Below are 12,985 nucleotides of genomic sequence, written 5' to 3'. Positions count from 1 at the left end.
AAGGAAGAAAAAAAGAAATGGGAAAGAGACAAATTAAAGAAGGGGGTGTGCTATCCACACACATCTTTTTACTTCTCGCACACCTTCTTAATTTTCGACCGTCAGATCGAATGAATTGAAGAAGAACAAATGACAGTAATCAATAAGGAATGTGTAAGAAGTAAAAAAATGATGTGTGAATATCACACCCCTTAAAGAAGGGATCTCTCATGCATTCTCTGACTGGAACGTTCTTCTTTTATGTATGGATCCCTGCATGCACGTGCTCCTAACTTTAAACACCATTCACAGGAGAGATGGATTTTATTAATTTTTCTTAATAAAATAAAATGATAAGACATCGTCCACGATTACAATCAATTTCAATACAATCAGAGAAATTTTTTCTTCATTCTCAAATTTGAAAATTACTAAAACGAAAACCAATGCTAGCAACTGCATTCGGCCAGAAATTTGCTTCCGTAAGCACATGATTTCAACAAATAGAGTCAAAGAAAGTCGTCGACCACTTAATGTCTTTGATGATGTTTTTCAATCATCAAAGAGTTGAGCAAGAGCCTTTAATTGCATACATTACTAATTTGGAATCACCTTCAACACACACGTTCTTGTAACTGCTTCCTTTTGCAATCCAAAGTGCATCCCTCGGAGCCAAAGCTTTAGCTACATACACAAGGTAAAACGCGCACATGGGTCTTATATTATGTTTGAATTTTTTGTCCTTATTGTTAAATAAAGTTAAGTAAATGGGTAATTCGTGTCTTTTCCTTAAATAAAAATTTTTATTTTTGGTTGAAGAAAAGTTTGGTGAAGCCCAAAAGAAAGAATTCTAAACCATTCGTAGGCTAGTGCAATGAAGCCCAAAGCTTTTCCATCACAATGGTTTTGGCCCACATCCATTGCTATTGGTTTTACGATAAGTTCCCAGCCCATTGAATCACTTAGGCCCGTTTTCGTAACCGATGGCAAAAGCCAACTTCATTTTTTAAAATTAATTTTAGTAGATAGATAACGTTGTTGAATTAAATAGTTAGTTGTTAAAAAAAAAAAAAAAAAGAATTGCTAGAGATTGAGATCCCACCAAAATGGACATGCATGAATACTTTCCGTCACTGCCTTAAAGTGTCATGTGCTAATTTTTATTACTTAGCAGGGAGTGAGATTTAGAAGTTAAGACGACACAACGAAAGTAACTGAAAATGGACATGCATGAATACTTTCCACCACTGTATTAAAGTATCATGTGTTAATTTTTATTACTTAGCAGGGAGTGAGATTTCGAAGTTAAAACGACACAACGAAAGTAAATGATATTTATAACCTGCAACATTCAATTATTGAGCCAGTTCTATTGTACGAAGCTAAATTAATAAGCCAGCTTCTTAAAATTAATTTTAATAAAAAATGACTCGTCAACTTTTCTTTTCTTTTTTTTTCTTTTTTTTTTTTTAAAATAAAGAGACTAGTTAATGATTTCGCTACGTCAATCTACTTTTTCAAGGGTCGGAAAGACTCACAAAGGCATTTCAACATCTTCCTCATCACCATTGTGTGATTTATCAGTGCCAGGAATCGAATTCTGAATATGTCGGGTAGAATACAAACTTGCAATTCGTCCCAACTACTGAACCATCCTGTAGTGGTTGACTCGTTGACTTTTATAATGTAAGACATGTTTTGTGGAAGTGGTTCCAAGCTAATCAAAACATCCACTAAATTAAGTAGATGATGCACACCATCAACTGCCTGCAATTTGCCGGCCATTTGCAAATATATTGTTTCCCAAATACCCTTTTTAAAGGCAATCAATTGTTTTATTAGGAAGAAATAAAAAAGCCGTATATATTAAAATTATTATATGATGTAATGTTCATATGTTAATGGCACCCATGTTATGTTTCCTTTTTACTTTTTCTTTGTTAATCCTTTTTGTTTGTATGCATATGTGAATGTTGCTTTTGTATCATCAAACTAATGGACTTATTAATACAAAATGATGAAAGCCTAAAAAGGAGCAGAACACCTTCACATGAGCCTTAGATATAATTACTACTAAAATTTATTTGATACGGTCGATCTTTCCGTAAAAATTAAAAAATTAGAAAAAGATATAGAATGGGAGTGAAGTTAGAAACTCTTAATTTCGGGTAAATTCAATAGATTTTATCAATATTTCTGACTTGTCGGTTAAATTTTGAAAAAACTTTTGTATTCGTCTAAACCAGTGGTTGACATTCTTTAAAGCTTCATTTAAAATTTCCACGTTCTTGACCCAATTTTTATCATTTTCATCAAATGCAACCAATATCGATCTATTTATCAATATTTTCATAAATCTGCATATCGATATTTGCATAAGTTTGTATATCGATATTTCTACTTACGCCGATATTTTAATCACTGGTAAAGACAAATAACACTAATTCAATAGCATTTAATAAACACTACTAAAAGATGAAGAAGTACATGATGACTATTTGAAGTGTAAATGTAAATTCTGACCCGATGCCATTTATATGTATGACCTAATTTCACGCTGTCGAAAGAGGTCCAATATTAAATGGCAGTTATGTCCTAATTCAGGTAAGAAAACAAGTCAACCAACTTGTTAAATTAATCAATTTTACAATTTTTTTCATGATAAAAATAATGGTGAAAAAAGTGCTAACATCACATGTGGGGGGTTTATCGAGGGAGGCCCCATTTCTACAAAACGTTACATCACCATCCCTTGATTGGATATTTTTGCATCTTGTTTTCCACAGAGGACTAGAAAACCACAAGTGGAATGAATTGAGATGTTCTTCGAATTTCTACGTCTGGATGTTTAATATTATAAGATTTAGGATTGGTTTGGTATTGCTGTGCTTTGAAAAAAATTGTTTTTGCTGTGCTGTGAGAATAAACGGTTGTGAAATAAAGCTGTAGAGTGTTTGGTAAACTTTTTTGTAAAAATGCTTTTGAAAAAAAAAACAGTATTATAGTGTTTGGTAAACTTTTATGTAAAACAGATATGAAAAAAACCGGTTTTTCAAAGCTGAGTTTTGCAGCTTCTTGTTTTTGGCTTTTTTTCACCCAAAACTGTGAAAAAAGCTGAAACTGAATATTTACCAAACACAAAAAAACTCCCAGCTTTTGTTATACCAGTTTTGTTTCAGAATCACTTCAGTACCAAACCAGGCCTAAGCGGTTGAAGAGAGATTTGAATTCTTAATTTGTGTGGAGTGAACAAATGAAATAGATTAATAGGGTAACAAAATTTAAAATAAGTGGTCCGGATCTCTTGATAATACTTCTTAAAGAAGCACTTGACTATGCCAAATTTAATTAAGTGTTTTTTACCGTTAAAAAACAATTTTAGCCATTTCAGAAGTAAATCTCAAAAAAAAACATGGTATGGGTTTTGGAATGTGATTTTCAAAGGGAAAATGATTTTCACAAACTCTTTTTCGATTCTCAAACACTCCTCTTTATTTATGGTCATCTAATAGAATAAATCAAATTGAATTAATGACTAGTATTAAATAGTAGTGAATAAAATGCTAAAAGGGGTGCGTGAAAATCAGTTCTCTTTCAAAATGCAAGGGCAGCATCTTCTTCTGCACATACACAAATGAAAGCCAATTGGCAAATATTTGGGGGCGGGTGGTACTTGACAGGGTCTAGACACGAATTATGAGTTTGGCTCGATTTGGTACTGCATGGACTTAAAGTTTAGAGGGAAGCAATGAAAGACAGGCCGCTGCGGAACAATTTACAGCACATGAGAAGTTGGCCATTTGGTCATCGCCATCAAGTGCTCCTATTTATGTCCATCCAACCATCAGAGAGAGAGAGAGAATATATGCCCTACGCGGCAGCCTTGCCTAATAATCTCTTCGTCCAAGATGGAGTCGAGAAAAACTTAGGTAGGACTTCTTTACCACGTGACGTAATGTATGTGGTAGGTATTGTCAACTAAAACGTGACAAATGTTATTGACAATGCCAGCCACGCATCGTGCCATGAAGAGTCTCCACCAAAATGTTTCTCTATTGAATCTTTGATCGATGATAACCGAGCGGGTCGGGACCGAGACCCGACCAACCACCCCCGTCCCGGAGAAACAGAGATCCGGTCCAGGATTCAGGTAAAAAAAGTGAGGGACAGAAAAACAAAAAGGAGCTATGAAAGGTGAAGTTACAAGTTACAACAGGAAAGGAGAAAGAGGATTTGCTCAAGATTTTAAAAGAGAAAAAGAGTAAAGCATTAGTGACAACAGTCAACACCGACAAACACCAATTCGTGATGATGAAGGAATTCAGTAGTAAAAAGACAAAAGGATCCGGATGGATACTCTCCGGATCCCTTTGATATCGACCTTCATGATCTTTTAATCGTGTCTATTCGACCTATTCAACCGAATATCGAAGGGTCAGGAATCAATTAACTACTTTTTTATTTTTGCTTTTTCCGGTTCCAGTTTTGGACCACTGAAGCCGAAAGACGACAATTGGCGTGGTGGGTCGGCAGTCGGAGCCAGCACCCATCAAAGAACGCACGCAATTGAAGGATCCGGATGGAAGAGATCAGGAGAGAATCCCGACCCTAAAAGGATGGCCCATTTCAAAGCCTTTTTTTCATGATCAAAAGCATGAAATGTTTCAAATTCCAACGGAGGAGGAATTGAGGAGTGTGAGAGTGAAGGAATAAGGGAGGTTTCGAATTCGAAATTTCAAAATCCGAATTTGATATGATATTCGGGAAGCCCACATGAAAGATGATGATAGCAATCCCAACCAACTATTTAACTAATAAAAAAAATCAGATGAGAAATTGAATGCCGCACCAAATCAATGAGACTTTCAGGGCACCGTCCGGCAATTCATGATTTCACATTGCCAATTGGGACCTCCAGTCTCGATCGAAAATCAAGGGCCCTCCAGCCGGACATGACCTACCACCTTGACTATTAAATAAATATGATGCGGAATCCCGTTTTGCAGGATCAAGATCGTACTTGGCCAGCTGATTGCCAATCGGCCTGCTGTGCCCGATCCTGCGTAACGTAACGGGATCCCGCTTCTACGTGATTGTGTCATTGTCAAACACTGATGCTGCAATGAACATGGATTCCTCCTCGTCAATCCAGTTCCAATTCCCAGAATCTGAACGACGCAAACAATCAGCAACAGAGTCTTGCATTTGCTTAATGATCGATACGGTCATCGAAAATCAATTACAGCCCCGTTTTCTCACTTGTATTCGATCAAGCAAATGGAGGACTGAAAGTGAAGAACAAATAACATAGCATGCAGATTACAAGCTCATAACACAAACAGAAGTAAATGGAAATCAGAAGCGAACCCGAAAGAGACGAACTCTGAAACTTAATAATACAAGTAAAAATGTTCATGATTATACTATAAAGTTTGGAAATTGAGAAGAAACAAAAGTATGATAAAAAAAATAGAGAATAACAATAAAACCCACCACAAAACCAGCAGCGGCGGAAGGAGGTGGTGCCGCTGTGTTTGTGGCGTGAACTATGGTCTCCGAAATGCATCTCCTATACATACACATTCTCTGCAACCTACTCTTTCTCTGCCATTTTTATTCTCCACAACTCATCAAATGGATAATCCATAACAATTTCAAATAAATATGGGAGAGACTTTCTTTCTCCTCTTACCTCTCTCTCTCTCTATACTGATATTACATCTCTATGCTTTCACCTCTTCTTCTTCTCTGTTTCTTCAGACATTTGTTCATCGATGCCGAAATGGGTGATTGACAACAAGAATTGCATACAAACTCAAACTTTTATGCTTTTTTTTTTTTTTGCTTTTCTAACTCTGCACGAGCGATGAGAATTGCCCGAAAGAGAGAGAAATGATGGTGTGGGGGAGAGAAGAAGCCGTGAATGTGAACGAGGACTGTTGAGTTTTTGGTGATTGTGCTCTGGGAAAGGTTAGAGGAGGAGAAAATTCTCAAAAGAATCAATAGAAGGGTGGCGGCGGAGGAGACGCGTACGAAACTCCAAAGATGGGTGGCAATGGGCCCTCATATACAGGAGTGGGAGGCGGCGGGCTTTCATAAACAATTGGTGGTGGTGGAGAACTGTAGTGAACCGGTGGCGAAAGATGGTGAACTGGTGGGGGTGATGGATGAGGTGGCGGGGTTTCACATGGAATTGGGGGTGATGGGGATGGTGGTGGTGGGGAATTGTAGTGAACAGGTGTTGGCGGTGGTGGTGATTGGTATTGGACTACAGGGGGAGGCGGTGAAGGGGATGGTGGGGGAGGGGACTGGTACACTGGTGGAGGTGGAGAAGAATAGACAGGAGGTGGTGGTGGGGGTGAGGGTGAAGGTGGCGGCAAGTAAACAATGGGAGGAGGTGGCGGGGGAGGTGAGTATTCAATACATGGTGGTGGTGGGGAAGGTGGAGGGGGTGGTTCTATACAAAGTGGTGCTGGTGGTGGTGGTGAGAGGACCGGGGGAGGTGGGGAATGTCCAGGAGGTGGCGGTGATGGATAGACATATATTGGTGGTGGCGGTGAATGCGGTGGGGGTGGCGGTGAATGCGGTGGGGGTGGTGGTGAATGCGGAGGTGGAGGCGAGTGTGGAGGTGGGGGTGAATAGTACATGTAAGGAGAAGGTGGAGGTGGAGAGCTCAATGGAACCGGTGGTGGGGGTGAACTTGGTGGCGGAGGTGGAGGGGGCCGCACGCAATAGGGTGGCGATGGTGTTGGAGGCGGTGGTGATGGTGGGGGTGGCGAGTAAACCGGCGGGGGTGGTGAATAGACTGGTGGAGGAGGAGGTGATGGTGATGGTGGGGGTGGAGGCGGAGGTGGAGGTGGAGGTGGTGGTGGCGGCGGCGGAGGTGGTGGTGGTGGTGGGGGCGGTGAGTAAACTGGTGGCGGTGGTGGCGGTGGCGAGTAAACTGGTGGTGGGGGCGGGGGCGGTGGCGGTGACAACACTGGAGGTGGTGGTGGAGGTGGAGAGTAAACCGGTGGTGGCGGAGATTGGGGTAAAACAACCGGGGGAGGAGGCGAAGGAAGTGGAGGCGAGGGCGGAGGAGGAGGAGGCAAAGACGGAACAAAAGGCTTACATCTAAAAGAACTACAATCCACAGGCTTGGACAAGAACGACTTACACTGTGCCGCCGTTCGCTGCGCCGGCCTATTCGGCAAGCAATTCCTCTTGTCGTCAAAGCCCGCCAATCCCAGACACACGGGCGGCTCACTCGTAAAGAAGTTATACGAGTAAGTGAAGTTCTGCAGATTCGGCAGCGAACAAATACTCGCCGGAATCTTCCCCGACAGCAAGTTGTGCGCCACATTGAGCTGCTCCAAGCTCACCATCCCTCCAATTGACTCCGGCAGCGACCCCAGAAACTGGTTGAAGCTGACGTCAAACACCGTCACGTTCTTCAGCATCCCAATCTCCGGCGGCAAGCACGACCGGAACCCATTGTTCATCATGATAATCTCGTTGAGGTTGGACATGTTCCCCAAACTAGCCGGAACGCAGCCGTGGAACTTGTTGTTGGCGAGGACGATGACGGAGACCGGCGAATTCCCGAAGTTATCAGGCAGATCGAACCGGAACCGGTTGTGGTTGATGAAAATGGCGTCCAAGTCCTTGTCGAACAGCTCCTTTGGCACCGTCCCTTCGAACTCGTTGAACCTCAGATCCAAGAATTTCAGCTTCGGCAGCTGGAGAACCACTCGAGGGAACTTTCCGGCGAACCGATTGTTGCTCAAATCGAGCTCGAACAGCAGCTTGAGGCGGTTGAACTTGTGAGGAACAGTTCCACAGAACCTGTTGGAGTTGATGTGGAACAATGCGAGATCCGTGAGCAGCCCGAGCTCCTCCGGCAAGTACCCGGCAATGTCGCCGTGGTTGAGGTCGATCCCGGCCACGGTCCTGATCGTGCTGTTGTCGAGCGCCTTGGTGCAGAAAACTCCGGTGTACTTGCAGACATTAGATCCCACCCAATTGCCCGTGATGTTGAGCGGGTCGGAGAGAATGGCCTGCTTCAACGCCTGCAGAGCTATGTAAGCGTTCCGGAGCCGGTCATTCTCGAAGACGAGCGAGGGGTCGACGGTCACGAGCTCGCCACGGTCGCCGAACTCGTCGCGGTAGTAAAGGAGCTGGCGGTTCTTGATGTAGAGGGCTTCCTCGTCGGAGAGAGCTCCATGGCTGACAATGTGGCTGCTGCGGCGGTGTTGGTGTCGGTCCTCCTGAGCAGCAGCACCATAGAAGAGTGATGACGCGGCAAGGAAAAGGGCAGTGAGGAGAAGTGAGAGGTGGACGAGGGTGGTGGTCTTCTTCTTCATCTCACACCAGACATCTGAATCCACCAATGCCACTTTTAAAAATTTCTTCAAAAGATTAAGAGCCCAGAAAAAAGAAAGAGGAAATTAGAAGGAAAAAAAAAACCCTTTTCTTAATTTTCTCAGGAGAGATTACAAATGGGGTTTTGGAGCACCTTGAGATCTGAGAGAGGAGGAAAATGTAGAGAGAGAAAGGAAGAAAATGTGGAGAGAGAGAAATGGGGTTAGGGGTTTGAGGAGGAAGAAAGTGGTGGTGGTGGTGGTGGGGGAGGGAGGAATGGGGGCAGATTTCTAGGGATTTTGGAGATGTGTGTTTGTTTGTATAGTTTCTCTACTACTAGTCTACTAGTAAGATAGAGAGAGAAAGACAGCTAATCACAGCTCAAAGCCCACCAGAATCTCTCTCTCTCTCTCTCTCTCTTTCTCTTTCTTTCTCTTTCTTTCGCTCCCCCTCAATTTGCTCCTTTTTATTCTTTTTTCCAGAATCCCATTCCCATTATTCAACTCTCTATGCAAGCTGAAGTTTGGAATAAAGTCATAAACCCCATTAGAAAAATATTAACAAATTTGTTCATTTAGGTGGTTTATGAATAATGTTGACAATAATTAATCTAATTCTTTTTTTTTTAAAGTTGTTGTGGGGGGGGGGGAGTTGGTAGCTTGATTTTTATACCTGTAGTTTTAGGAAGGTTTCACTTTAGATATTATGTAATTCCAAGTGTAGCTTTGAAGCTGTGGAGAGAGTTTATTCATCTGCGTGCAATATTTAAGTAACTCTATATGACTTTTCGATTATCAATTGGTTTGAATTCGAATTCAACTTCTTTAATGATATCATCACCATATTAACTTACATGTAAAGCACAACACTTGCACATGTTCCAGATGGCTTAATTGGTATCATCCATAAATTTAGTTTGAATGTCACCACTTGAATGAGAATGTGACGAGAATCGTGCCGCGCTAGAAAGTTACGAAACATTGCATAAGCTTATACGGGATTAAGCTGCTTTCCTTAACGAACAAAATTAGCATGTAAACAACTCACGGGCGAGGTATATCACGAAAAGTGAAACTACATGGACCAAAATGAAACTTCATAAAATTGGTGGGGCTAAAATCAAATCATAATTTGGCGTATCACGGGATGTTAACAATTTGGAGCCAATTAGTGGGGTGAGAGATTTCAATGACCACTTTATGTAGGTGGGGATGGAGGTTGTTTTCGTCAAAACATACCAACAAACGAGTCTCTTGGAGTAAATGAACTGCCACTAACGTTATGTGAAATCACGTCATTATCCTTGTGAGCGTTTTCATTTCCGAGTTTCTCCTCGTCACGGAGTGGGGGCACTGTTTAAGAATAGATTTTTTTAGTGTGATCGTGACACGGAATGGTACAACACTTGTCGTTATATAAATGGTGGGATATGTATGTTAAAAAGTTAGTAACTTAAAAAATAAAATTTCCCACTACTTACATAAAAACATGTAGTATACTATCCGTGTGTTCCTGTTATAATTAAAATTTTCTCCTGTTGAGGAGCGGGAGCAGGACGACATTAGAAAATTAAACCATCATTCGCTGCTGAAAGAAGAGTGATCAATGTTTTTTAAACCCAATCACAAATAGACACGTATTTAATAGTAATTTCAATTCAAAATATTCTTATACGTGTTTATTTATGATTTTGGTTTTTCAGCGGCGGTAGAAAATTTGGAGGAGCGCACTGAATCCTTGTCTCTTAACCAAGTAGCCACAAAAGTTTCAAATAGAAAAACTCTAATTAGAACATGCAACCTAGCTAAAAAACAACAAATCACTCACTTTCACATTTTTATTTGTCCCTTTTGTTTATATTCTTAGGAAAAAAATTCAGTCAAATGAATCAATTTCTTAAAAAAAAAAAAAAAAATAGCCTAAATAGTACAAATGTTCACTGTTTTAAAAATCAATTTAAGCGGTTGCTTAGGCTTTGCACGGTGTATAGCCAATAAGATTTAGGCCAAAACTTAAAGAAAAATCAAGTAGTGAATGAGGAAGAAAAACAGAAGTAAGGTTTCGTATTATGGGACTTAACCCAGTTAAGGGAGGAAACATCGCATAACCAATGCTTTTCTATCATAGTTAATCTTTTACAACAATCTCATTTTGTTAATTTATCTTGCTACCAACTACATTTTGTTAATTTTTTTTTAAATTCATATTGTAATGCCATGTTGAGATCATATTTTCGTCTTTTCTTCGATGGAAAAGAAATAATATTTCTCGTATGATCTCAATATTAGAGAAAATAAATATATGTCTATCTCAGCTAAATGAGACAAAAATTAAACGAAAGACAGCGAAATGAGTCTAAGAATAAGGTACAAATAATTAAGACAAATTAGTTATGACAAGATTTGCCTTGTTTAATTTAGGTAAAAATTGATGCATAAATGGTGGCCGGCAGAAAATAAGATAATTAGATTAGGATATGTAATAAAAAAGGAATTAAGATAATTAGATTAGGATATGTAATCATAAGGAATTAAGAGACTCCAACCAAAAAAAAAATAAAAATTAAAGATATACGTTACTTTTAGTTTAGCATTCATGAAGAAGGGTAGATCCGGAATTTAACGAAATAAAAGATAAATGCCATGCCATGTAAATGCAATGCATAAATATCACAGTGCATCGCGTCCGTCTGACCGCCGATGCTGATGCCAATCATCAATGATGGTTAAAAAAACACATCGGGCGGTGATTTTTCCGTTTTCCCCTTCCAGCACGTAGGTGGGGCCCATCAAACTGGGTCAATAAAATTCCATATAGCGACACATTCACATCGCCCAAGGTAACCGTGTGTTCTGGGGGCCCACGGGTCACGTCATGCCCGGCTGGATCGTCGGCGTTGATGAGGGTCCACGTCCGTGTGGTGCACCGCGTCCATGTACGCGTCTACACCCACCGCAAAAGCGCTCCAGTTGGGAACTGGCTGGAAAGACCATACTGCCCCCTTACAGTTTTTATTTTTTTTATTTTCTTATTTTTCCCAAACGCAACCTAAAGCAAAAAGGCCCACCGTTTTAACGCCATTTTTTTCCTCCGCCGAAGGGACCCGGAGTTTATTTAATTTTGGCACCACCGTCTTTACTTTTTAGCGTTTTGAGTCTCTTTTTTTTTTTTTTTTTTTTTTTTTTTTTGATACTATTGGTTATTGTATCTTTTTTCATCATAATTGACGAATGAGGATCCTTTTTGAGTTGGGATGTGCTATCCACACACCTCATTTTACTTCTCACACATCCTTGATAATTTATGTCCGTTGATCTTCTTCAATTCATCCGATCCGACGATCGAAAATAAAAAATATGTGTGAGAAGTAGAATGGGGTGTGTGTATATCACACCCCTTCGAATTCTCTTTGTGAGGATCCTCAAATTATGTTCGTTCATTGTATATCGTGCGGTCAGAAATCATTTTAAATATTTTTATTTAAAATTAAACATGAACAGTACCTTATAAAAACTGATCGTACGATATATGATGAACGAATATGATTTTAGGATGCTCATCCCTAATTGACCGCACATTCTACTCTTCATATCAAGTTGCATGCATTTAATTCTTTTTTTATCTAGTGCAGATTGTATACTGAAACATAGAAGAAGTTTTTGATTTTCAATTTTTTATTTTATTTTTTACCAAAAGTAAATTGAACTTTTTGGTTACTTATGTTTAAGGTTGAGTAATTTCAGCTGCGGTTGTGAAATAATTGTGTGGACATGATATCTGTGATTTTTTTACCATGTGTGTGATGGTAATTTGATGATTGATTTGTGGAGTTGGTAGGGTACCACTTTGTCTCAAAATGTTGTGCATATCAAATATAAATTAATCTGTTCTAAGATTAAATGATAGCGGCAGCAACACCGATTCAATTCAAATGATATTCGATGGATTAAAGGCTGGTTTGAAAGTTCTTTTAAAATTTATGAAACTGCTTTTGATGAAAATATTTTTAAAAAAATGCACGTGAATTTGAGAAAAACACTTGATGTGCTTTCTAAAATAAGCACATAACTGATGCTTTTTGGAATAACCAATCTTAATGGTGCTTATTTTATAAAGCACTTCAAGTGTTATTGGAACTCCAAATCATTTTTTCAAGCGTTTTCAGTTATTTTAAAAGTACTTTCAAACGAATGTTAAATTTGCTAACTCATTTCACTTAAATCTAGGGTTTAAACAAAAAAAGAAAATTAATCTAAACGAGAACCATTCAAAAGTGGACCTTTTCTTTTCAACTCTTTGTTCTTAATCTCATGTGATGGGATTTGCATATTTGTTTTGCATCGTCAACCCGATCATCTCTTGGCTTTTGTTTCATTTTTTAGGGCTGGAAGCATTTTGTCAACCATTTTAACTTAATAAAATGTATAGTTTTGGTTCTCATATTTTTTTTTATAAAAAAGGGACAAGGTGGTGGCTTCATCACTATGATCTTGGGGTCGAGAAGACTCATAAATGCATCGTGTGATTGATACAACACCAGAACTCGAACTCTAAACGTGATGTGTGGAATACAGGTCTAAAATTCATTTCCAATCACTTGACCACCCCATAGTGTTTTTGCTAATCATATTATGAACGATATAAGTTTAATATTCAACCCTAAAAA

The 12,985-nt window shown here is 39.6% G+C and overlaps 1 protein-coding gene across 1 annotated transcript; it reads right to left on the bottom strand.

Moving 5' to 3' along the window:
• Positions 1–5,376: 5,376 nt before the first annotated feature.
• Positions 5,377–8,862, bottom strand: LOC103406908 (leucine-rich repeat extensin-like protein 4). The gene has a single exon (XM_070806113.1). It carries the CDS (start codon positions 8,319–8,321, stop codon positions 5,979–5,981), a length of 2,343 nt encoding a protein of 780 aa, XP_070662214.1. The 5' UTR covers positions 8,322–8,862; the 3' UTR covers positions 5,377–5,978.
• Between the last annotated feature and the right edge of the window lie 4,123 nt (positions 8,863–12,985).

The sequence above is a fragment of the Malus domestica genome, chromosome 02, assembly GCF_042453785.1.
Source record: "Malus domestica chromosome 02, GDT2T_hap1".
Classification (NCBI taxonomy): Eukaryota; Viridiplantae; Streptophyta; class Magnoliopsida; order Rosales; family Rosaceae; genus Malus; species Malus domestica.
This window is presented reverse-complemented; position numbering and strand designations above follow the sequence as displayed.

Coding starts and splice junctions, on each gene's coding strand:
- LOC103406908 (XM_070806113.1), bottom strand. CDS start 8,321: ATGAAGAAGAAGACCACCACCCTCGTCCACCTCTCACTTCTCCTCACT.